General features: G+C 44.1%; 1 protein-coding gene across 6 annotated transcripts in view; it reads right to left on the bottom strand.

Moving 5' to 3' along the window:
* MORC2 (MORC family CW-type zinc finger 2) overlaps positions 1-25,601 on the bottom strand; it is a 31,661-nt gene extending 6,060 nt beyond the window's left edge. Inside the window, exons 1-10 of one of the 6 annotated variants that reach the window (XM_085076331.1) lie at positions 25,381-25,601; positions 22,590-25,032; positions 19,196-19,249; positions 17,714-17,748; positions 16,687-16,755; positions 8,303-8,393; positions 6,616-6,724; positions 5,215-5,374; positions 5,022-5,133; positions 3,647-3,772 (exon numbers count right to left, since the gene is read on the bottom strand). In XM_085076331.1, coding sequence (XP_084932457.1) covers positions 3,647-3,772; positions 5,022-5,133; positions 5,215-5,374; positions 6,616-6,724; positions 8,303-8,393; positions 16,687-16,755; positions 17,714-17,748; positions 19,196-19,249; positions 22,590-22,639 — 806 coding nt within the window. In that variant the 5' untranslated portion in view covers positions 22,640-25,032; positions 25,381-25,601. The other 5 variants (XM_085076327.1, XM_085076328.1, XM_085076330.1 and 2 more) reach the window with 5 other exon arrangements.
* Between the last annotated feature and the right edge of the window lie 408 nt (positions 25,602-26,009).

Here is a 26,009-nt window from a genome sequence, read left to right as displayed (position 1 = left end):
GAGAAAACAAAGTCCCCACATGCTACTCTACTCCCCCCAACAGATTCAATAAATGGAGGGTTTACATATCATGAACTGGACATTTTTGGATCAAGCTAGGCAAAATCCTTTTAAGTCAGAGATGTTTTAGTAGTAGCTGCAACCACGACATCCTCTCCTTTTCTGCATTAACCAGTGGGGGCGAAATATATCCGTATTATTGGAGAAAATCCCAAGACTTTGAGAAATACTTTCTTCAGAAGTGGAAAGGAGGAGTAAAAATATATGGAAAGCTTCTCAAAACCTTCACACTATACCTAAATAACCTTTCCTGTGAACAGCTGTCCACAAATGCAGTCTGACAGGTCTGTCTCACACAGGGCTAGCTCAAAGCAGGGCAACAATTTGACCAGAACTTCAAGTTTCAGGACACTCCTGTGTGCTCCACATCTGACTCAAAACCTTGTAAATTGTTCTGGAGATGTAGCAGCTTGTTTCACTTTCCCTGTATCCTAATATGCCAAACACAGATCCAAATTCAGTGACTGCTGCAGAGTGAGATGGGCGTGTGTAAGGCAGAAGCTTGTAAGTGTGTATCACCTCCAAGCACATCATGAGGAAAGATGACACCTAGGACAAGCAGAGCCTGCAGGAACTCAGATCACCTTAAGACACAAGGTTTTGGGTATATCAAGAGGAAAATCCCATCCCAAATGGATGGGATAAACTTTTCCAGCATTTAGCTACAGCAAAAGCCACTAGAAATGCTGTTTTTACAGAGAGGCAAAACCACATAGGGATGTAATACTTCACTGACTATATGATTGGAATCACACTTAGATCCTAATGAGAGACAAAATTCCCCCCAAATGGCACATAAACTATCAGGATTTATGAGAAAAAGCCTTGTACAGATGAAAAGTTTCATTTAGGTTTGTTTCTGTGGGTGAGCACACACGGATGTTGGTACTGACATGAAAAACAGTCTCGCCAATAGGAATCCCTTGCATGTGGTGTGGCTATTTCTACCTGCACAGCCCATATGGCCAAACAAGTTCCAACAGGTACTGGGGAAGGGAAAGGATAGAAGCAATCCTTCAGGAGACACAGGCCATTCTCAGGGGAAGCTGGGAATGTGGTAACACACCTGCAAATGCTGGTGAAGGATCTGCACAAAACTAGCCCACCCCTGCCACCAGGATGTTATCAGCTTCAGAAAGGTGGGGAGAAGCCTCTCCTATAGAAACATGGGTGGATGACAAACAGAAAACAAGTGTCCTGCTCAGGAGATGCACTGTTATTCCTTAAAAACAGTGCAAGGGCTGCAAAACCTTTCTTTAGTAAAGGCACTTACATACCCTAAATCCACAGTGTATTTCCCTTCATTGTTAACTAACGCCAACAGTGGAACCTGCAGACAAGCCACTGTACATACTTTTCCTTCAGAGATGAAGGCAACCTGACTGACAGCAGAAGGGAGCCCTCTCTAAAGGAAAAGAGCCCTTCAGATGCCCCACAAAAGCACACCAGCTACTCAGGCTGTAAGGTAGAAGCACCTCCACTGTTCCCCATCCCTTTGCTCCACCAGGAAGGTTCAACATTTACCTGGCCCAGGCTACTGGGCCAGAAACACAGCCATGCTAAAGAGCTGCGAATAGCTGCTGCATCAGCTGACCCCAAAGGAGCACCATAATGGAGGTACCTTTCCCTGTGCACTCAACACACAAAGCAGTCCCTGTACAGGTGCAAGAGATTAACCCACAGAGCACTCAAAGCCTGGTAGTTTAATGGGAATGGTGAGCTCTGCCTCCAGCTCTAAAGGGAAAACCAGGGCATAAAGCACCCCTTCTCAGTAGGTTCAGGGAGAAAAAAAAAAAAACAAAAACCCCACATCTGTGGCTGTAAAAGCAGAGTAACTCCACTTCAGAATGGACTGATTTACTTGTTTTTCATTGGGAAAAGCCACCCAGAGCAGATTTGAGCTCTCATCAGGAAAAAGACTGGGTCTCCTCAACCTGCGCCCCTCACACAAGGGCAGTGTGGCATCTACCCCAAGAGCTGTGCTGGCTCTCAGAACCCACAGTGAAGGCTTTGATGGCTTGTCCTGATGGCCATGCAGCTTCTGGAGCCAAATCCAGCATCAGGAAGTCTAGCCAGAAGGTAGCAGTCTGGACACTCTCCAGAGAGGCCCAGTAAGGCCACAATAATGGCCACAAGTCTGAGAAGATTTACGTTGTGCTCTACAGGAAGGCCTGGCACAGTCTTTACTGCTCTGTTGCAGGGATGGGGATTTTAAATGTAATTGTCTTTACAGTGTTGGGGAATTTGTACTGATCTATCACCATAGGCAGATCTATAGTAGTCTGCCCAGATGTGATGCAAGCAGTTCTGTGAGATACACCTGCCACCAGCACTAATCCATCAGCTTGGGGCACCTCAGACTACTGACCACTTGAAAAAGAAGACACTGAGGTAGATGAACATCTGGGGTGATCTGGGACACCTAATATTATCATAACACTGACAGCATCACCCACAGCAATAGCATCCTGTCTATGAGTCACAAGAAGCTTGTCTCTGATGAGATAAAAACCTGTGCCCTCCTCTGGTTTCTCTCCCTAGTACTTTTGCTGGACTGCAGCACAACAGGAAGCAGCACAAGGTGCTCACATTTAGGTAAAACACAGTCAAAGATCCAAGGAATCCAGAGGTTCTCTACCTAGTAGATCTGGATTGACAGTGGCAATTCCACAGGAAAGTGGCCTTCCACAGGAAAATGGCAGGCCTGGCTAGCATGAGGACCAGTGGGTGCAATGTTCTTTTATTTTAGTCAGGCTTCTGACACCATTTCACACAGTCTCACATAAGGAGCTGAGGAAGTACAAGTTAAAAACCAGCTAGGCTCTTCAGGCACCATCAGTGGTGTGATACCAGCCTGGGGTTGCTAACAGAGCCTGGTAGGCTGAGAGTGAGCCCAAAATGCTATACTAAAAAATCCACAAATACTCTACAAAATTATTACTATTTTTTTAAAACAAATTATGCCAGGGTATCTAAAATGCAGACTGTGTATTCCCAGAGAGACGCTGCCTCAAGCAGACTGAAATACAGGTTTCCCTTTCCCCTCCTATCCCAGTAACCCTTTCCAGTCTCTGTTCAGCCAACTGACAGCACACCCCAGCTCACTGTCACATTTTTTATTTAAGGAAATTTAAAAGGAATATAGGGAAAGCTTTTTCTCAATCTCTATTCAAATCTAGGTTAGCTACATATAAAAGCAACTGTTTCAAAGTGCTTGGTTTAGGTTCTTTTTGGAAGTAATTTTAACACCCACCATATGTATTTTCTTCTTCTGCTCAAAAAACCAATACAGTTACCCAACAGTTCCATGTGAATATGGTATTTCATACAACCAGGATCTAATTTCTTGTTTGCTCTGAAAGGGAGCCGAATTGCACCAATGACTCACCCAATTTTCAAAGGCATTAGAGTTTTTACTACATATCTCTTTTCCAATGATGTCAACATCACAAGCCATTCTCTTATGGTCTGTTTCTGTGGCTTTAACATGGAATTATGCAGGATACAGCTGGAGCGCAAAACACTTAATCTTTTCTCTAATTCCAAATGGTCCCACACATCTGCAAATTTTGGGTCCAACATTTACCTTGGCTTGTAGAGGCAGCATGAGAGTCGTTTGGTTTGTACTTTGTGTCCATTGATGAAGATCCTCATCCTGGGATCAATATAAAGCACAGCAGCATAGGCACGGAAGGAGCGGCGCTCCGGCTTGCTGCAAGAGAGCCGTCTACTTCAGAAGATGCCCAAGGGATACCCTCAGCAAAACAGACAGGTGAAAGAAAAGGTCTTTCTATTTTAATTACCATGAAGCTACATTAAACAAGGCTTTTCTTTAATTTTTTTTTCTACCTATGTCTTCTCCAGACTCTTTGTTGAGCTGTACATCCTAACTACTGCTCTGTAGGACACTGATAATGCAGCCTGAAGAGGGAGTTTTAATACAACTGGATAATAATGGTCAAAGCTATAAACTGGACTATGTAACACCAGAAGTGAGCCCACCTGCCAGAGCTTTTTTACCCTTTGGTAAATCAGCAGTACCCTGCCACAGGAACCTGCAGTACTCACACACAGACATGATACCACAACGTCAGAAGGAAGAGGCGGTGATCAGTGGCAATCACGCCTGCCTTACAAACAAGCATTAAAAATGCTGAGATCCCTTGAAGGGCTTCAAGGAGTTTGCTCAATATCATCACTCAAATACATAAACAGAATTGCTTTACAGGGTCTGAAACTTCCTGTACCACCTGGTCTGATACCACCCCAGTGAAAATTCAAGCAGTTCAGGGAAGAAGATCTCATCAAGAAGATAAAGCTTGCTAGGTGTGCCCATGGAGCTCTGGGATTTAATAAAGCATATGGCTCATTTCAGCTCAGTTTTTCCTTTTCAGGCTACAGGTGATCAACTCAGCAAACACTCAGCTCTCTCTGAACAGAGCCCTCTGCTCCTCCAGCTGCTCCCTGAGCACATCCTTCTTGCCCCTCTGTGGGGAGGAGTGCACCCTGCTCCCACACAGATGTGATGATATGCCCCACCATCCTCCCACAGAGGCTGACCTGTTCATCACCTCATGTTTTGCGATTTAATCACAAAACTCAGCAGCAGTTTGGGAGCAGCACTGATTCACAACCAGCTCTCATTCTGATGAAAACATCTTTGATAGGTGTAGAAAATTAAACATATAGCTTAGGGCTCCTTTTTTCATGGTGCCTAAAGGACACTGAGTCTGCTGCTTTGGCTAAGCTGAGACTAGCCAGTAAAGGCATTCACCCCAAACATGGCCACAACACCCATGGGCTGGCACACACATGAACTCCAAGCAGTTGAAGAACAAACTACAGATCTTCTTCTCTAATTCACTACAGAAAGAGAAGTTTAAAAAAAACCATATGCACACAGATTATAGCCAAATTCTACACCAAATCTGATCAGGACCTGTTGCACCAGTCACACTTACGTTCCCTCTGGGGGTGTTTCTGCCATCTGAATATCCTGAGGGTCAGAAGTCACATCCAGCTCTGGCTCTCCATTATCCATTAGTTTGAGGTTAAAGACGATCACAAGGGTGCCTGAGCAAGTAATAAGTTGACCAGGTGAATCCCAGCCAAACCCCAAATACCTCACCTGTGACCAGCACCATCCACATGTACCTTTCTCACCACGTATCTTATTGAACTGGTCCATCACTTCCCGTTCTGATTTGAAAGGGGAATACTTGTAAATGAGTTCCGTCTCAATAGCAAATTTCTCCATGTTGTCCGTCACGGGTTCACGGCTCCATGCGTTCCATGTGGGCAGGGGAACAATGACCTGCAAAACCCACTGTATTGAGAGTGACTCTGGCTCTCCTACTACAGTCAGCCCCTCCTGTGGGTCACAGTCCAGTGACTTACCCCTCCTGACAGTCCCCTAAGTCATTATTAGAGTCCTTTCCAGCTTTTGAGTAGTTTGCATGTCTGCCAAATGCTCTAAGACTCTCTTTGCCAGCCTCTGAGGTGCCTTCTTACAACACCAGTCTCAGACTGAACCATTCCCAAGTCACTTGTACAGTACTGACTACTCACACACTCAATGGCTTTTCTCACCCTCCCATGTGGCAACTTTCATAATACTAAAAAACCCACTCTGGCTTAATTTCTCTCTTGAACTCAGATATCCTTCACTCATATTTATCCTGATCTCACTCTTTATTGTTTTTATAGGATGCTAGCAAGGTGGTTTCTGTCATTTAGAGCAAAACCACAGAACTAACTAACTAACTAAATAAATAAACTGCAGCTGCACATCAAGGACACAAATCCCATCCCAGAACTGTGTTCAAGACAAAAACGTAGCCAGAGCTGCTGTGGGAATTAGAATTACTTCACTGTTCCAAATCTGTTTCAGTCATGGGCTGGCTGACAGCATGCACTGCCCCTCCCCAGCTTCTCTGCACAGGTCCCTTCAACCCTCCCTCATGATGAGAGATGCTTTCTGAGATACCACCCCAGTGCAAATTTAAAACTTTTCATTATCAAACCTTGCCTGGAACAACAATGCCTCAGTTATAGTCAAAATATACAAGTTTTCATAGGTAGAACTACACTGACTTTTTATTAAAAACCAGAATTATCTGAAAGAAGAGACACATCTGCAGTTAATGAATGACCTGTGGGTAGCAACTTCAAATACCTTTAATTCTCTACACAAAATCAAATCAGAGCAGGAAAATTAAATACATCTCAAACTCAAATTTTGTGGGAAAAGGAAAATGCAAGACGTCTGAGCATGTCCTCAACTTAGCATAAGCACACCTTTAGGTGACTAAAGCAAGCCCCTCAAACTTACTCTACTTTAGAGAGACTTCTCAAGTAGGATTAAAACCAAAATGAAAAAAAATTTGTTGACTTTGCAGAAGCCCTACAATACAAGCATATTGCCAAAGGAACACCATACACTGATCCCATCAGAGTAGAACCCAGCCCTGACACAGACTCTTCTGTGAGAGCTGGGCAAGTTCAGATGGAGGCAGCATTCACTATTTTAGTTAATTACGACAAGCACATGCAAACCTCGTCAATGCCTTCTTCCTCGTGGAATGTCCGTGACAAGAGAAGGCAAGTCATGGTGTTATCTTTCTTCGTGAACAGGATAAAATCCTTCCCAATCCGCATGGAACCCCTGTAGACAGAGGTCAGACAGAGTGTTACACCTGATGTACCACACCGTTCAGAACGCAGACCACATTACTGAGCTTTCTTCCCATTGTGTTCAGTTATGAGATGCCAAAATGAGGTTAGGCAGAAGGGCTGAAATGGCAACTACCATTTCTCTCTAAACATCTCATTCCTTTCCAAAGGTATATCAATCTGGGCACTTTCACAATGTTTCAAAACACTTAACACCTGTCACAATTAAAAGGAGCAGAAATGCAGCACAGCGTTCCTGACTCATACTATGTAGAAAGTTTAAACAAAAACTAAAAAAAAAATCAAAAAGACAACTGAAGTGAAATGTGACCATAACCTTCAAATCTCTGAGCAGAAATGTCAGTGAGAAGGTGCGTGCACTCCTCATTTTACTGTACCTGGAATGAACTGCAGCAGTCTGGAGACAGACAATTAATTCCCCAACCTAACTAAAGCCTCACTCACACTTCAGCTAAGGCACTTAGCAGCATGTTGTCACAAAAAAGGACAGTCCCCACTTCCTCCCAAAAAAAAATATCCACTCTCCTATCCCAAATAGTGTCTTTGCATCTTCTCTATCTTCTCTACCAAGTTATCCTGTTACCAAACTCATCCAAAGCACCTTAACAGATAACAGATTAACATTGCATCGAAAGAAGTATTAGTGTTATGTCAGCACATTTTTCTTCAGACTGGTTTAAAGCCATACCACAGAAATACCACAACTACCTTTTGCATGCTGGGGCTTCAGGTAGCCTTTCTCAGCTGGAACACAGTACACCTCTTGCTCATGGTTTGGAAAGGACAGAGATCTGTCCTGGAAGCACACAGTCAGGATCTGGGAGCTGTCCTGCACTGCAGTTGAACCAACAGTGTCTTAAAATCCCCTAAACCTGGATATATTTTTCCCCCCAGATTATAGAATCCCACTAATTTCTGAGTAGGATGCATATAATCAAGCCACATTGGCAAGCACAAAGCAGAACATTCAGAGTAAGCCACAAGGCCCTGTAACCTTCCCAAAGACACAGCAAACTTCTTCCTCTTTCCAAGCAAATCCACTCCAACTGGTAAGATTCCCTTCCCACTTGTGCTCCTCTGCACTTAATCCCACTCCTCCTCTCATTCCTTCCATCATTCTCCTTCTTCCTGAATTTGTTTGGTTTAAGAACAAAAAAAAAAGGTTTAAGTCTATCTCCCTAGCACCAGACAACTTTCCTATTGAGAGGATGCAGCACTATCTTGCTCTAATTTTACTACCTGTCACAGGGAGATTACCATTTTGTTCCCAGCTCTTCCATTGTTTTCCCTAAGCTCTGACCCATACCCTCTGCCTTATGCAAACATAGTGCCAAACCACTGTCATCAGCTGTAAAGAGCCTTCTTGGGCCCTGGAAAACCTCAGCAGATGTTGATAGAGCTCCTATCCTAAAATCAGGGGATCTTTAAAGTTCATATGCTTGCTTTTTTTTTTTCTGGAAAAAAAGCTGGACACCTCTGAGCAAAAAGTACATGATCACCTGGACAATGACCTCCCCAACCTCAGGAGGCTGGCTCTTGTTATACCTACGATTTCAAGCCGTTCCCATACTGCCCGATTTGCGTGGACTCAGGTGATCGCTTGGCTGATTTACCAAACTGGATAACACTGGCAGCTTCATCTGCAACAAGAGACAAGGCTTATTGCAATGTACAGACATACACACACATCTTTTAAGATAACTCCTTCACCACTGGAAATAGACCAGAAAAGAGGCCAGAAGCCCAAATGAAGGTCCATCCTGAAGCTGTACCACAGAGCCCTGTGAGATACATGCTGCTTTGAGGGCACTGGTATTGCCAGACACCTTGTACAAGTGCCATGATGCTGACAAAAAGAGTTTTAAGTTTCAGTCTAGTTCACTGTCCCATCTGAACTGCATGAAGATTTTTCTTTTTGTGAAAAAAAAAATTCCACAAAACTGGTCTATTGTGTCCACCACAGTTGTCAATTCTTATAAACTAAGACTTGCGATGCAGTGGCTCTGTTTGCACCCCATGTCCCACTGACACCCCACACTTGAGAGCACTGGCACTATAGCAAAAATCAGCACTATAATAAAGGTCAGGAATCCAGAATAAACACTACTATTTTCTTCATAGTGCTGAGCTGAACACTCTGGTTAAGTAAAGCAAGCTAGTAAGACACAAGCTAACTCTGGCAGCAGATTGCTTGAGCCCTGGCAGCAGGACAGCTGGGGGGACAACACAAGCAGGTCCTACAATTAGCAGAGGATTTCACTGGCATGGGACAAAATGACAGGACACCATGGCTTTACAGCTAAGAGGGTCTGTCATTTTTATTTCCAGCCTTTCCGTTGTTCAAGGGATAAAGCCTTTTAACATCATCCCTAGGACAGAATGATTCCTTTCCCTTCTCCCAAAAGATAGTAATAATTTCATCAAAGAGTTTACTGGGAGAAATTAAGTTTAATTCCAGACACAAGGAACACAAAGTGTCTTACCATGAGGGCTAAAAACAAATGCATACACAAGCTGTAAGGGAGCACAAGACCTCACTCACCCCACCAGGCAGCTACGGGGAGGCTGAGCCCATGGACAAGCTAGATTTCAGCACGCAGGAGACTCACACAGGCCTACTAGCATAGATCAGTAAAATATTCAGTACTAACACCATTGGTCTGACATGACATCACTGAGCTGGTGTCAGAATGCCATTTTCAGATATTCAGATTTAAAGACACAAATACAGGAGAAGAACTGTACAAACACCTCACTACCTCAACTGCAGCTGTTCATAATGGAGCTCCACAACAATTCCAGAAACAGCTTTGGACTGGATAAGGGTACCTCTGCCTTCACTTCAGCCTACTGTAGTATTTTCTAGCCAAAGAAAGAAAACACTGGAATGTCTTGTATCTGAGATTTGGGTAAGGATGTTGATGATGATGATGATGATGATGATGATGATGATGATGATGATGATGTTGTTTTTATTATTACTGTATTATATTTAAAGCCTGGTTAGGAAAGCAGATAGGGGATATTCTAAAAAGGGGACTATTTGAACCTTTTTGCTCTACAAACATTTTTCAGTAACTATTTTTAAGAAATCCCTTTAGAAAGCCTAAAAATGGTTGAGAGTAATTATCCAAAGCATTTCATCTCACAGGAAAGGTGACCACTCAATGGTTTATCACTCAATGCTGGATGTCTGAAACCACCCTATTATGATTCTTCTTTCAGGGCAGAGGGATGAAGTTGGTGCTGAGCTGAGGGGAATGTGAGGGAGCACTTCTGCTCCAGGCTGTTTTTAGGAGAGATTTAATACTTATATCCTCCCAAGAATTAAGATACAAAGTAATTTTTTTCCAGCTCTTTTAAGGCTCTGGAGGGTGTTTCACTTAAGGCTATTTTAGTCACATTATTTTTGTTTTGTTGTGTCTCAGAGTTACTGGATTTAAAAAAGCCAAACTCTCCAGCAAGGAAAAGGGGGGAAGGAGATCTATGCAAAACAAATAAGAAAAAATAAGCTGAAGAAATTCACTCAAGATGGCAGGTCAATCTTCAAAGCCCAAGAAATCAAGGGTACATATAAAAAGATTCTTCATAAGAAACATTGGATGCCTGGGATGAAGGAACTGGTGGATGGAGCTGTTTAGTTCCTGAGTGTTCCTGAAGTCAGACCTGGCTTCACTCATTGAGCAGAGTCCTCCTGTATCTCCAGGTTTTTCAGCTGAGGATGCACTAAAGAAGGTCCCAATCCAAGCAGAGAAAATGATACTTCCTGTCTTCTCCACAAATTCATCTGCTACATTCACATTAGGCGGAGTACTTGCAGCGGACTCAACAGCATCCTCAAAAGATATCCCAGAGCTAAAGAATTTTAATTCACTGCCTAGGGGAAATAAGCGTAAAGCAAACCTGAGCTTTCCCTGCGATATGGGAACAAGGGAGAAGCTGTAAGGTCCTTTGTCACTGTAACAAACACAGGACACCAAGCCCACATGGGGCATTGACTGGGAATAGCCAGTGATTGAAAAATCACTTCAATATATGTTCCTGCAATTTATTTTAAAAATATGTTAACTTTAGAGGAAATATCAAAGTTTAGGATTAAGATTTAACATTAAACAGGTTAAAGAGACATTTTCTCCTGAGAATTGTGTAGACCACTCCCCTGAAAATGGCTCCCAAGAGTCACGGTGCATACGTGAAAGTGTCTGTATACACTCTAAAGTAGGAGTTGGAGTTCCAGTTAAATAGTGTTCCTCACCACTGTGAGCCTTGGATAAACAGTATTTTTAAAATACAAGATCTGATAAAGCAACCAAAACACTAGTAATTAATTGCTTGCATTAAAACAAAACCTGTTTAGAGCTTCCAAACTTTAAAAATACAGTTGAAAAAAGCAAGAACTTATATATTTGATTCAATCTCTCAAAAAGCAGCGGAATGAATCCTCTTGGAAAGTATTACAAGCCAGATGAGGCAGGTGACTGGGCTAAGTCTGCAGAGACTTACCAAGGGAAGTCACACCTGACTCATTTGGCCACCTTCTACAAGGCAGCACTTTCTGTCCATATGGAGAGAGCAGTGGGTGTTTGGCTGGATTTCAGCAAAGTGTTGGGACACAGTTTCCCACACCCTACTCCTGGACAAACTGGAGAGACACACACCAGGCAGGTGATATACAAAACAAGTAGGGAACTGACACATGGATCATGCTCAGAAGTGATCATCAATGGTTTTCACTCTGGCTGGCAGCCTGTCACAAGCGGAGACCCTGGGGATTGATGCTGTGCCCCACATTGCTCAACATCTCCATACAGGATCTGGATAATGGGTGCTTTTACACCCTCACCAGCTTTGTTGATGGGGATGAACTAGGCACGTAAGGAGTACTTCCTTAGACACATGGACAGGCTGGAATAGTGGACAAGCAAGATGTGTCTGAAGCTCAAAGGACACGTACAGTCCTGCCCTAGGATTGAGTCACCCGAGAGGCCAGCACAGACTGGCATCTGCAGGGTTGGCAGAGCTGGTGGACAACAAGCTGAGTATGACCCAGCAGTGTCCTAAAGCAGCAACAGAGGCAAACAGAATCCTGGACTGTATCCATAGGGACATTGCCAAAGAGATGAAGATATGATTATCCCACTCAACTCCGTGTTTGTTGGGCCCCACCTGCAGTAGTGTGTGTAGTTCTGTCTCCTCAATTCAGTAAAGATGCAGACAGACTGGACAGGGTGCAAAGGAGATGATCAGAGGGTTGCAGAATCTGCCCTATGAGGATAACTAGATCTCCTTCCTCAAGAAGAGAGGGTCCAGGGGGTATCTCATCATAGTGTTACAGTACTTGAAGGGTAGCTAAAAAGAGGATAAAGGCTCTCCCTTCCCTAGGAGCAATAGATACAAGTTGCATTGGGAGAAGTTTCTTCTTAAATAAGAAAATTTTTAGAGATCAGTCAAACAATCAATCACTGGAACAATCTCCCCAAGTATGTGGTGGAGTCCCCATCACTGGAGAGACAGGGCGCTAAATCATCTCTTCCCATTTCCATGAGTGAAAGGCTGGAACAAATGATCTTTGAAGTACTTTCCAATCTGAGCAGTTCTGTGATGAAAGTGCCAGGTAGAAACTTATTTTCTTCAATTGCTTAAGAATAAAACTACAGGTCACTTCCTAAACCAGTTGTTACACTTTTTCAACCTACAGGTTGATTCATTGAATCATTCAACCTGTATTTTGATTCATTAAATTCATGCAGCATTTTCAGAGCCAGGCAGTACATAACATTTCAAGCTCGAGTATTCCCAGTAGTGATTTTACTGATAGTATGAGAAATCTGATGTGCTGCATGAGATCTATTGTTTGGTTTTCTAATGGACTCCTATCTAGTTCCTTATAAAAATGGCAGACTTTTGGGCCAGTACTATTATTCTCTGCGTTGGAGGCAGAGATTATTTACTGAGTAGTAATATACTTTCTAATATTGGAAATCAGAAAAAGGTTCTTCACCAAAAGGGTGGTCGGGAACTGGAACAGGCTCCCCAGGGCAGTGGTCATGGTCCCAAGCCTGACAGAGCTCCAGGAGCATTTGGACAACGCTCTCAGGCACAGGGCGGGATTTTGGGGTGCCCTGTGCAGGGCAAGGAGCCAGACTCCATGATCCTTGTGGGTCCCTTCCAACTCAGTCTATTCTATAATTCTGATACCTTTCTGCAGGACATAATGGCTCTTTTGAAAAGAGGTGTTCTGTGGCATCACTGAATCCTCAGAACTTTTGGTAACTGATGACTCTACAGTGTGGGATGTTAGCAGCTTGAGTGTGTGTTTTGATCTTCAGACCACACAACCCAGAGTGATCAAGAGCACCAATGCAGCGAGTCCTGAATGCAACTGCAGCAGGAATCACTTGACAAACACATCTAATTTTAGAAATGAGGAGTTGTCATTTGGCTTACTAATCAGGAGTCATCAGACAGAGCGCTCAAATCTGACCAACTGCCTCATTATATCCTTGTTTTCAGAGCCTGCCAGACAAATCTAGAATTGTCCAAGACAGAACAAGACCAAAGAGAACAGGACCAAGACCAAAGAGAACAGCAACAAGACAGAGTAACATGGAGAATGTGTCACTGGAACAGTTAAATTGAGCCCTTCAGCTCTTCCCTCTGTTTAGAAGTGTCCAGACGCACCTGGGTTTATTCACTCATCATCCTCAGATGGTGCCTCATCCAGCCTTCCAAGCTGTCTTATCTGTTGACTTGGGACGATCCCATGCTAGCATGGGCTCCAACAGCACTACAGCAAGTCACGGAGTTATTATTTTTAACATGTATTTATGTACGTGCTTTATGTACAAGCTTTATGTACAATAAAAATAATTCTTAAAGTTACAATGCACAAAAATAAAACACTCTCAAGATCCATGATTTCTGTGGAGGCAAGGTCTGTATGAAGGGAGAAAAGCCAAATAAAAGGTTTTCTGCTGACATCTCGTAAAGTCAAATCGGAAATCTTCAGGATGTCTTTAAAACTGGTAGATCTTGCATTACGAGAAATTAAAGCTCAGATTTCACTGCAAGGGTGGAACCAGAGAGCCCCATGCAGGGAGTTTGAATGACTCTCCTTAGCTGCTTCTGCCCATGCTGACAGGCAAATGGTGCTGCACATGGAGACTCCACCTGGCTGCCCTTGGTCAAGCATCAGAACAGTCAAAGCACACAAACTACATGGCATTTGCTGTATACAATGCATAATGCTATGAAATACCCCTGCAACGCATAGTATCTGCCCATCTTCTTTACTGAGCATCTCAGGCTATAAAGATAAAATTCTTCAACACTTAGCTGAAAGATTAGTCAAAAGAAGTGGGGAATGAATTCCTTGGTTTGCTGTGCTTGTGTGCACAGCTTTTTGCTCTCCCTATTAAACTGTATTTATCTCAACCCATGAAGTTTCCTCATTTTTTACCCTTCTGAGTCTCTCCACCATCCTAGTGGAGGAGGAGTAAGCAGCTGTGTGGGGCTGAGCTGCCAGCTGGGGTTAAACTATGACAATATCAAAAGAAGAAGCTGAAGTACTGAGGAATCAGTGCAAAAACTTTAGTCATTACTTATTTACCCATTTCCCTTGTCTTCTCTAAATTCACCTCTCAATTTCACCCAACTTTTCTGCCCCATAGAGAGCTCCTCACAGGATGATTTAACAGTCCTCAAGATTCAAAGAAGATGGGTTGACAGTGCTGTTCATTGATGCTAAAGCAAAGCAGAAAAGTTTTTAGCTTTCTCCTGCTACATACAACACCAATTTACATCAATATTCACAAGGCAGAAACACATTTGTTATATTCTTCTCATATTACTAAGATTTTATGTTGTCCAGTATTGATCTCAGCCACAATGTCAATGATGAAACTGGCAAAGTGTTTTTGAAGCTGAGCCTCTAATTTCTGCCATGGCATACCTTCTGCTTACAGCCAAGACACACGGACCACCTGGCAGTCAGATGGGGAAAAGGCTTATGCCATCAAATCTTGTGCTTGTTCCCCTTCTGGCTCCACTGTTCTCCTTTCAGCCCCCAGGCAACTTCAGTGTTCTGAGAAACTTCAGGCCAGGCTGTCAGAGATTGAAATAGCTCATGCCTCAAACATTGATACAAAGTTTTGCTCATTACAACAAAAACTGTATAAAGAAGCTACAATCAAAGAAGCCTCGCTGAAGATACCTGACTGGGACTTTGGACTGAAAGTCAAACTGCTGAGATTAGATAAAGGGAAACTTATTGTTCAGTCATTTCAGGCTGAGGGAAGGGTATGCATCCACAAAGGCCAAAGCCACCAGCTGCACTGAGAATCATCCCTGGCTGAGTTTAGGGTGGGGGGAGAGCGCAGCTCACAGAAGCCAGGTTTACACGGACCTCCCCCCCAGCCGAGGCAGTGAGGGAAGGAGGTTTCGGGTGCATGGTGTAACCTCTGGTCAGAGGCAATGAACACCCATCCTCCTTGCACAAACTGGCCCAGCTGTGGAACCCCCAGCCCCACAGGCCTTTCACGTGAGAAGCAGCTGAGGGGGAGTCACAATCCATCAAAGACACCCCAGAGTCCTAGGCCTTGCACCACAAGACTGCATGTGATGCAACAGATCCAGAGTCTGCTGCTAGAGAGTGACCCCTCCCCCGGGGGGACATGCCTGGACATTGCCACCTGGCCTGAGTGCATATTAACCAATGGGATTCTATGCTTTTCTGGGGGGACCATCACCACCGAGAAGACCAGCTGGAGAGGATCAATGCAACATCGTTGGGGATCCACGGATGGTGATATTTTCTTTATTCTGTCCCTGTCACCCTCTGCTATCCCCCCATCTCTTTTCCAACTTCTCTTTTCACTCTTCTCTCTATCTATCATATTTACTATCAAATAAAAGGCATACTATTGACTGGCATATGGTCTCATTTGCACCTTAATTTGGGCAGAGGTATTTCCAAAGAACCTTAATAATTCGATACTAACATTTTATTGGCATAGTTGGCAGGACAGCATTCTCTGACTCTAAGTGCGTTTCACAATAGTATTGTCTCCTCTTATGAAATTATTTCATACGCTTCCTTTTGTACTATATCTTACAAATATAAACACTACATCTTTTAAAAGGCTGTGAGAGTTGTTAAGACTTCCATAGGAATTCTTAACCACTTATACCAACTTCCTTTGAGGGGTTGTACATATTCTCATTTCTTCTGCATGCTTAGAAATTTGACGGCAGTTTTCTCTGAGGGGGTTGTGGAGATTGAGCTCTCCCCTGTGGGGGCCTGAACTCTTGGGAATTCTGATGCAGCTTTCTCTGAAGAAGTTGTGGAAGTTGTAGTAAACTGATATGAGGGTTTTAGTTCCCTTTCGTGTGTTTTGTTCTAAAAATGCAAAATTGGCAGGTTTCAGTCCTGAAGTCCATTCTGCAATTCCTGTCTTGTGGGAAGGCCCTCCCATCTGTGGTTTGTGGCAGAGGCCTTTCCTTAGTTCTGCTCGGTGTTTTGTGCGGAGCTGTAAAGCTCCTGTTTTGTGGTGCTTGTGCGGAGCCGAAAGGCTACTGTTTGGAGGTGACCCACACCCCTATTTTGTGCTTTTTGGGTGTATTTAGTTGTGAAAAACCAAAACTGACAGGTTTCAGTCCTGAAGTCAATTCTGCAACTGCTGTCTTTTGGGGAAAACCCATGACCCAACTCTATTAATGCAGCAAAACACTTTTATTTTGACCAGATTCATCTTCTGCAATGGAAGAGATAAATAGTTTGATATGTAATACAGTGTGAAAAAGCCAGCAGAGAGGCAGGAACATGTATACAGGCACAGAACATGCTCTTTTCAAAAGAACCAAGCTGTTAATTCAACTTAAACCATAACATGAAATCTCAGCTTGAAAATGCAAGTATAACTTCCTGTCACTTACTTGAATCCATTCCTGTTCCATCATCCAAAAAACATAGCATGAATCCACCTCGTAGGTCCTCCCGTCGCTCTACAAGAGAAGACTTATTCACTGCTCCCACAAGCAAAAGTTAAAAGTTCCATAAAATGGAATCGGTGTTAACAACAAAATTAAGACAACAAATGGGACTTGTACACCTGCAATATGCCTAAGATGTAACAAAGAGCACCAGATTTCTGTTACAAAATGGCTGAGAACTTCTTCACTTTACACTATATCTAAGTATGCACTACAAAACTGTATTGTAAGTGTAGTTTTTAAGCATCCAGTACAAACAGTGACTCACTTCACCTGACAGCTGAAGGCTGACTTAATTGCTTCCCCAAGGTATTTGTAAAGGTACTCCTTTTTGAAAGACAACAGGCACTATGGCACAGAAGGAATGGTAGAATAGAATTATTCAGGTTGGAAAAGACCTTTCAGATCAAGTCCAATCACAAACCTAACAGAGCTGAGTTCACTAAACCATGTCCCTAAACACCAGATCTACACATCTTTTAAACAGGGGTAGATAATGACTCCCCCACCGCTCTGGTCAGCCTGTTCCAGTGTCTGATCACACTTTCAGTGAAGAAATTTTCCCTAATATCCGATCTAAACTTCTCCTGGCACAACTTGAAGCTGTTTTCTCTTGTTTCTGTCACTTGCTATCCAGAAGAAGAGCCCACCCCACACCTGGCTGCACCCTCTTGTCAGGGAGGTGTAGGAACAAGAAGCCCTAAGCCTCCTTTTCTCCAGGCTGAGCCCCACAGCTCCCTCAGACACTTCTCATCCGACTGGTGCTTCAGCCCCTTTCTCAGCTCCCTTGCCTTCTCTGGACACACTCCAGCCCCTCAGTGTCTTTCTCGTCTGGAGGGGCCCAGCTCTGACCCCAGGACTGGGCATAAGCACCCTCATTCTATCAAGGACAACACACATCTGCAGCCTAAATCCAAGTTAACTACTGACTTAATTGCTGACATGCAAGGAAGTGGCAGGAGTGACTTACCAGTGTAAATATCTATTCTCGTGGCATCTGCATCTCTAGAAAAAAATAAATACACAATTGTTATTCATATGTTAAACAGAAATGAAGCTAAAAATCCAGGCACATATACAACTATTTCCAAAATAACTGGCTGCACAGATCAAAGTTCACAGAGGCCCCACAGTCATCACTGACAGAAAACATCCTACTTTTTGTCTACTTGAACCTAAACTTGAGCATAAGACATTGCTGGCACACAAACAGATCTGGTGACAGGAGTATCACTGGCATGCTAACAAACATCATTCTGGGGCTGGGAATCAAATGAGAACACACTTCTGAGCTCCCTCCTGAAGGAAAGAAACAACACCTACAGTTTTTTTGTCAAACTACCTACAAAAGGTTTAGTAACTCCAAAGCTCCATCTCAATACATTTAACAATTGTTACAGGAAACTGTTATTACAAGATCACTGAAGTGAAGCCCTTCACACACTGCATCCTCCGGTGCATTTGAAAGTACAGCATGTACAGCACTACTGCCCTCTTCTCAAATCAACCTTGGTTTACTGACTAGAGGAGTGGAGCTGTAGTGCTGTAACAAAACCCCACTTGACAAATGCCACAGCCACGTTGCTTTAATTTTATACCTCCAGCCCAGCCACCTTCTTCCCAGAAGACAACCTCTCTGCCACGCAAGGGGAACTAAGAGGTGAAGGGAAAACCACCCGAATGACGCCACTTTTTATTACCTTGTAGCAACAGTGAACACAGCACCAGCTGGCACAAACACACAAAGCTGATTACCTAAACGGAAGTCTTACTGCTCAAAACCACCCCAGTTTCAGCTCCTTACATCCCACACTGCACATTGTGACAAATCACATTTGAGAGAAAACAATCCCAAAATACTTCCATAATGCTTCACAACAGTACTTCCTTCAGCTCAAGAGAAAAGCACACAAGGCTTGGGAGGCTGCTATAGCATGGATTTGCCACACACACGAGAGACAGACCGCCCAACACCTGCAATTTCCAAAGACCATGTCTCCTCAAGTGTTGAAATTCCTTTAGCTGTTCTTGCTCTATTTTTCAGCATCCCACTTCTGATTTTATTTTCATTGTCATGTTTGATACTATGATGATTTAGATATCATAGGAGTCACAGGTCCTGTAATATTTATTTTACCAATTTCTTTACATAAAAAGGCAGACTGTTTTTTTCTTTAAATCTAACTTGTGTCTTCTATCAATTTCCTTTCCAATATGAGTTGTTTCAGGATTCAATAAAACCCATCTTTCCAGGAATAATTTTTTTAGGGGTTTGATGTGGCAGTGTAAGAGGACCAAGTGAAATATTCATACTAAATTGCAGCAATGTCTTCTACTTTGTATTTCTTGCAAAGTCTACTAGAAGTGGCAATTGCTTAAGATCAGCTAATACATAAGTGAATTAAATCTTAACCAAAGTTACCTTGGGAATCAGGCAGTTGCAGGTACATACCTGGCGTTATCTACAAGTTCAGCAAGGGCACCAAACAAGAACTCATGAGTAGTTCTGCAATGAAACACAGAAGTCAGCAAGGTTACACCAATACTTAAAAATGAGACCTCTAAATAAATTAGAATCTCAGCTACATTTTAAACAAATCAAGTCATTATGGTCTGGCTGGCAGCAGACTAGGAATGAGTGATTCAGTGTTTGCCAGAGGCAGGCATGTAGCAGCCACCCTGCCCCAAACTGCAGCTCACTATGGTCTGAAACGTATTGCAGGCACACTGACAAGATAGAGAACATGATGATCCAATGAACCAACCTACAACCCAGTCAACAGTTCATGGAAGGTCTTATTCACCAGACGGACAGGTCTTTTTACAGCAACTAAACACTGCCTATATGTAAATATGGCCAGATGAGGATTAGCATAGAATCACAGAACAGTTTAAGTTGTAAGGGACCTTAAAGTTCATCTTGTTCCAATCCTCCTGCCACGGGTACAGACACCTTGGTCCAATTCCTGTTCAACCTGGCCTTGAACACTTCCAGGGATGGGGTAGCCACAGCTGCTCTGGGCAACAAGACATGGACAATATCATGAACAAGGTGAGTCTCCCCCATGCACACAGTCTCATTGCAGAAGTTATTTGAGACAGAAAAAAGCTTCCTGATCCTGGCTAAATTCCAGTAGGTGCAACTGCTGCTAATCCAGAGAAAGAGTCTTCTGACACTACTGTACCATGCCAGATTCCCAACTTAATGCTAAAATCATGAACCCAGCTACCCCTTCAGTACAATCTCAGGAGACATGTTCAGTTTCCAGCCTCTTAAGTGCCATCTCTTATAAGCATCTCCCATTTGGAGACCATTAGTTATATGCCTCAACATTGAAAGAAGATAGATAACGAGAAAAACTTAAGAAGTTAACAAAAATCATTACAATACATTGTCTGTCAACATAAATGCCCTATCTCCACTTCATGCCCAAGCTGGCAACTGAACTTGCATATCTAACAATTATTTCAAACAGAGATGAGCCATATATCCGCCACAATGTTAACAGCAAAGACCTGGAGAAACAGTTGCTGGGATTTCTTGCTCCTCTAGGATGTTTAATAAAGAGGACAAGACCTCAGAAAGTGGTTTCAACATATTCCAGTTTGCACAAAATCCTCACATACAACCTGCTCTCACCACTATACACAAAGGCCAACAGGTGACCAAAGAGAAGATATTAATAAATATTTTCAGCCTTCCGAGAACAGACACACAGGCGCTTCCCAGACATAAAATGTGTAGCTGTCCACACTGCTAATAACCACAAAATTAGCTTTCATATCCATCTTCAGGGTCATCACACTAAATCAACCCTTCTCCAGTCAGCGGATAACACATCAGCCTTCAAAGTTATCGCTAAAACCATGGGAACAGAGATTTCCATATCTCCACTCTCCCACAGAGACAAGACCAAAGGGAACAGTGTTTGGAAGACTATGTACTCAATCAGAAAGCTTCCATGGAAACACAATCTTGGTGTTCTTTCCTTTGAGCAGGATTTCCTGCTGTTCTGGTTTCAGCAGGGATAGAGTTAGTTTTCTTCTCAGTAGGTGTTAAGTGTTGTGTTTTGAATTTAGTGTGAGAACAGTGTCCATAACAACACTGATGTCTCGTGTCAAGCCATGCATACCCTAAATCAAGGACTTTTCAGTGCTCTAGGCTCCACTGGTCAGCTATACAAGAAACTGGAGGGGAGCATGGTCAGGGCAGCTGACACAGATCAGCCAGAGGAATATTCCAGAGCACAGAATGTCCTGCTCAGTCTATAAACTGGGGAAGCTGGCCAGGAGGAGTCAATTGCTGCTCAGGGACAGGCTGGGCACGGGTCAGCAGGTGCTGAGCAATTGTATGGGGCATCACTTGACTTTTGGGGTTTATTCCTCTCTCTTTTTCCTATTATTATCATCATATCTTTCTGAACATCGTATCTTCAATTTCTGAACTGTTCTTATCCCAGCCCATGGTCTTTACCCTTGTCTGATTCACCTCCCCATCCCACTGGGAATGTGAGTGAGCAGATATGTAGGATGATTACAGACTTCAAGAGCTCTCTTGAGCTTACAAGCATCTATTTATCACTAAAACTGAATATCCACCATGAAAGTCTTCTACTCAGTTTATAAATTTCAACACACTTGTCAATATCTAACTAAAGTCACATGAAGTGCTTTGGCCTGGTTCAATCAACTAATCTTAACCTCCATGGTCTTGCCTTATAGTCAAAAGTGCCGGAAATACTTCACATCCATCATGATCAACTAGTGACAATTTCTCACACCTCCCCAAAAAAGTTTGGGATTATTCTACTTGCAAGACAACTTTTAAAAAGTGAGAAAAGCTGTCGGCAAAATGAAGTCTATCAGAGCTTGCAAGTAACCTGCAAACACCTGAGTGTATTTTAGACAGGCATCATCAGAGGTATCAACAACCTTTACCAGAGCATTCAAAATACAACTATGACTGCAGTTCAATGGGTGAAACAACTTATAGAAGGGAGGAAAGTACTGTCAAAATCCATAGTCTCAGCAGTAGCTCATCTTGGTAGACACAGACTGGCCTGGGCCATCCCAAAATGTGCAACTTCCATTTGAGCCAGCTCCACGCAGAATTGCAGGCTTGACACAGAATAGAACAGGGGAGTCCAACGCTGGCAATTTATTGAAACATAGGTTACAAAAGATCAAGTTAGACAGCCCTAAAACACGACCAACTTCAAACACCTCTACAATCATTTGGAGTAATATCCCAAGGGAAGAAAAGCTTGTTTTGTGAGCAGTTCCTACAGGAACCTCCTGTTTGAACCTAGTTGGACTCCAAACCCTGCAGACAAGTACCTAATTACTAATGAGAGATGCAAGACTTTACTTCTGTTCTGCATGAGGTCACATCTGGGAAAATGTTTTATTTTGGCACGTGTGCCAGGAACAACAGCCATTCTCTAAGTACTGCACTCTGTTTCAAGCCAAAATGGAAAAAAAAGCACAGGAAGAGGGAGTTTGGGGGTGGGGAGATATTGTTGGTTTTTACATTTGTTCGCCAGCTATGGTGCTAATGAGTGACACAGAGACCCCAGGCAGGCGCAAAGGAGGACTGTTTATTGGAAAAACCCCAGTCTTTTTAAGCAGTTAAGTGGTTATCACCTTACACAGTCTTAAGGCACAACAAGCCCAAGTCAACCAACCACCAAACACCACGAGGTGGACACGCAAATGTCACACAGCAGTCTCTCAGGTTCTCATGTCTATCTATTCCAGCTGAATCATTCTCCCATAGTTCCTTTCTACTTAGCCTAAGTGACAAGCCAGAGCCATGTTACAAGGCCTTTTCCTCTACAAAGCCTTACCTATCGGTAACAGTTGGTCTGTTATTACTATTTTTCCTCAAGTCCACCATTTAGTCATCTTCAAGTCTATTTGAGGGCCCTTCTTCCATTCCAACTGTATTCACGAGAACAATTCCAGTTACAGAAAACCACTCAAGTTCCATCACAAGCTAAAGCCTACCTACTGCTAGAACACAATTTCAGGTCCTCAATTTTTAATAAACTCCTTCAATATTTTATTATAAATATTCAAAATATGCAAACTCAAATTGGCTGGTCTCAGGTATATTTTTGGCATCATCTCAATGAATAACTTTGGAAGTATCGTAATGTAACAGAATTTAATTCTTAAGCAAGACCAATGTGAAGGTACGCAGGTGACTCTGGGAAGTCATAAAACAAGGCATATGTAATTTTCATGTGCTTATGCACACTGATTTTCACTCTAGGATCTAAAAGAGCTTTAACACAGAATCATACGGGTTGGAAAAGACCTTTAAAAGTCATCTAGTCCAACCTCCAGTCATGGGCAGGGACACCTTCCACTACACCAGGTTGCTCCAAGCCCCCAGCCAACCTTAGACACTTCAAGGGACGAGGCAGCCCCAGCTTCTCTGGGCAACCAGAGAAAGAGATATAAGGAAGAATGTCTTCCTTGTATCTAGTCTGCATCTACACTCTCAGTTTAAAGCCATTACCCTCTGTCCTATTACTACAGAACTTACTAAAAAGTCTGTCTCCACACAACTACTCATCAAGCAAAGCACTTGAAAAAGCATGGTGGTATTTTTTTTTTTTTTAGAAAAATATGGCAACTGAATTGATTTATGTAGATGCTGGAAGATCAACTCAACATGCCATCAGACATGTAAGAATTAAGCTGCTATTGGAAAGATCTGCTGCAGGTCCTCAAGCTCAGGGACCTGATCAACTGTCTCCTGTAAAGCACTTCAGACTGAGTGCTCTGAGTTAGACATATGGAAAGTTTTCCTAAAGGTCTTATGAAGGAAGGAAAAAAAAGACATGGTTTTCTTCTGCAACCTAACAGCCAGATGGCTGGTCTTTCACTGCAATTTAAAGAATTTCCACCTCCTTGACTATGAGAACACCTTTAGCACTGAACTAGAATTTATCTGAGATAGGATGATCCTCCTCAACAAGAGAGAGCAGTCCAAAAGACCAGTGTCCTCCATCAAAAGCCATCTTCTGATTTGGGGATTGGTTCTATTTTTTTTTTTCCTCTTATTCTTTTACTGGAGGAGCAGGAGGGGTAGTTTGTCATGCATTAGCTTGGGACTTTCTTTGTTTTTAAAATTGCTTCCATTACTCCCATTGCTATTCTTAGGGAAGGATTTGACTTATGCACTGATTCCCACAACCTCAAAAGGCTCTTTCTTCATGATGGACAAGAAGCCCTGGCTTTGGCCTATCCAAGCATTAGTTTCCAGCTCCTCCCAACAATTTGGTAATACAGGTATCACCGCAGACATGCAGCACACCACAAGCAGACCAGCAGCGTAAGCACACTGGCAATATGAAGTAGCTTGCATATACTTGAGGGCAGCAGCAACAACTCAGTCTTTTCTACAGCACAGGCTTTTTCTTCTTACGAAGATGAACAGAGTTCTGGAGCTCTGCAGGCAAATACAGTCTGCTGACAGAGCACTGCCATCATCTGCATGGTCTTCTAATCCATAAAAAAGATTGTCTTCTGGAGCTGGACATGAGAATTTCACAAATCAACAACAGCACCAAAACGTAACTCAGTATTGTTCGTCTTCAGGCAGCAGACCGTTCACTCCACATGCAACTGCTACCAGCCAAGCTAGAGAGCAGACCCAAAGCTGTCATGGAGCCATTAATAGGTTTACTTCCCTGTTCAAAGCCCATTATATTCCTGATTCAGAAAACAAATGGATTGTAATGCTCTTGGCATATGTAAGATTAGTCATAACTACTCTTGCAGATGTATCTCATTACCAACAGAACCAGACAAATCTACTTTGAAACCAAGTTGCCCATGTTTCTGTGTCATCTTTAGACTGCTGCAGACCACCGTGATTCTTCACATGTTGAAAAGGGAAACAAAAAGATAAACCTGCACTTTATTTGTTCTTCTGTTGATTGGTAAGAGTAAGTCAACTCTTCCACAGAACACTGGCAGACAATCTCAAGCCGGTGACCAGCTGATCAAAACGAAGCAATGTCAGGCGGTTCCACAGTATTCTTCCAGTTCAGGCAGAACAAGCTCTTTCATTTCCTCTGTACATTACAAGGTTTACGGACTGGCTTAGGAGCAGCAGGCACGTCTTGATAGGTGCCTGAGCCCGTTAAGCACTGCTTTCTGATAGTGCTTCTCATTTTCTAGACTTGCGCTCAGAAGAAACTCATTTCAAATATCGGCTTTACCTCTTCTCAAGAAGTGTTATTTCGAGGGATTCACTGGCGACATGCAAAAATCTGACTGGAAGAAGAGTATCATACTCCTGTTGAAAAAAAATCTGCAAAACACTGTCACACACAAAGCCAGATGCTGCAGAGGTATGGCAGCCAGCTTGGCAGCACACGCACTGCTCCACAGAGGTACTTAAGAGGCCTCTCTGTTCCTCCCGCGGCACCGGCTCTCCGTGACCCGCGGACCCGCCCGCGGTACAACAGCCGGTCCCGGTGGGATCACGAAGCGCCCGGGCCGGGGGCAGAGGGGTCGCTCAGCCCCACCGGCCCGCGTGGCTTCGGCCAGGACCACCGCACTGAGCCGGGGCCCTGAGCAGGCCGGGAGCCGCGGGCCCGCCCCACCGCAGCCGGTACTCACGAGTTGGTGTGCAGGTACTCGAAGGTAAGCTGGGCCCGGTTCAGGCTGCTGTAATTGCTCAGAGACATGGCGGCAGTGGCCGCCATCGGGCTCGAGCCCGCGCCGCATGCACAGGCGGCCGCGCGCGCCTCGAGGTCTCCCCGCCCCCTGCCGGTCACGGCCCCACGCCAAGTGGGCGGCCGGCACTGCACTGCGTTACGCCGCGTTACGCCGCGTCCCGCCCCGCCGCGCCGCGCCGCGCCGCTCCGCTCCCTCGCGGTGCGCTGCGGTGCGCACTTTGTCTCCGGCGCGCTGTTATCGCACCCGACGCGGCAACGGCCCCCGCAGGGGCGGAGCCACGCGGCTGCCGCCCGTTGGCCTAGAAGACGCACGTGACGTAAGTGCCCTGGCGCGGCCAATGCGGGCTCTGCGCCGCCGCGTGACGGGCGCGCGCGCGCGGCTGGGAGGGAGCGGTGGAGGTGGGTGAGTGCGGCGCGCGCGGCCGTTCGGGACCCATTGCGGGCTCCTCTTTCGCCCCCAGGCTCCGCCCTGGAGGCAGCCGAGCCCCTTAACGCCGCGACTTTCTTAGGGCGGGCGAGCGGGTGTGTGGTGGGGCTAGGATGTGCAGTGAGGCCGCCTGGCAGCGGGAG

The sequence above is a fragment of the Lichenostomus cassidix genome, chromosome 15 (assembly GCF_008360975.1).
Source record: "Lichenostomus cassidix isolate B80296 chromosome 15, HeHo_3.0, whole genome shotgun sequence".
Taxonomy (NCBI): domain Eukaryota; kingdom Metazoa; phylum Chordata; class Aves; order Passeriformes; family Meliphagidae; genus Lichenostomus; species Lichenostomus cassidix.
The sequence above is the reverse complement of the archived record's forward strand: the minus strand, read 5'-3'. Positions and strand labels throughout refer to the sequence as shown.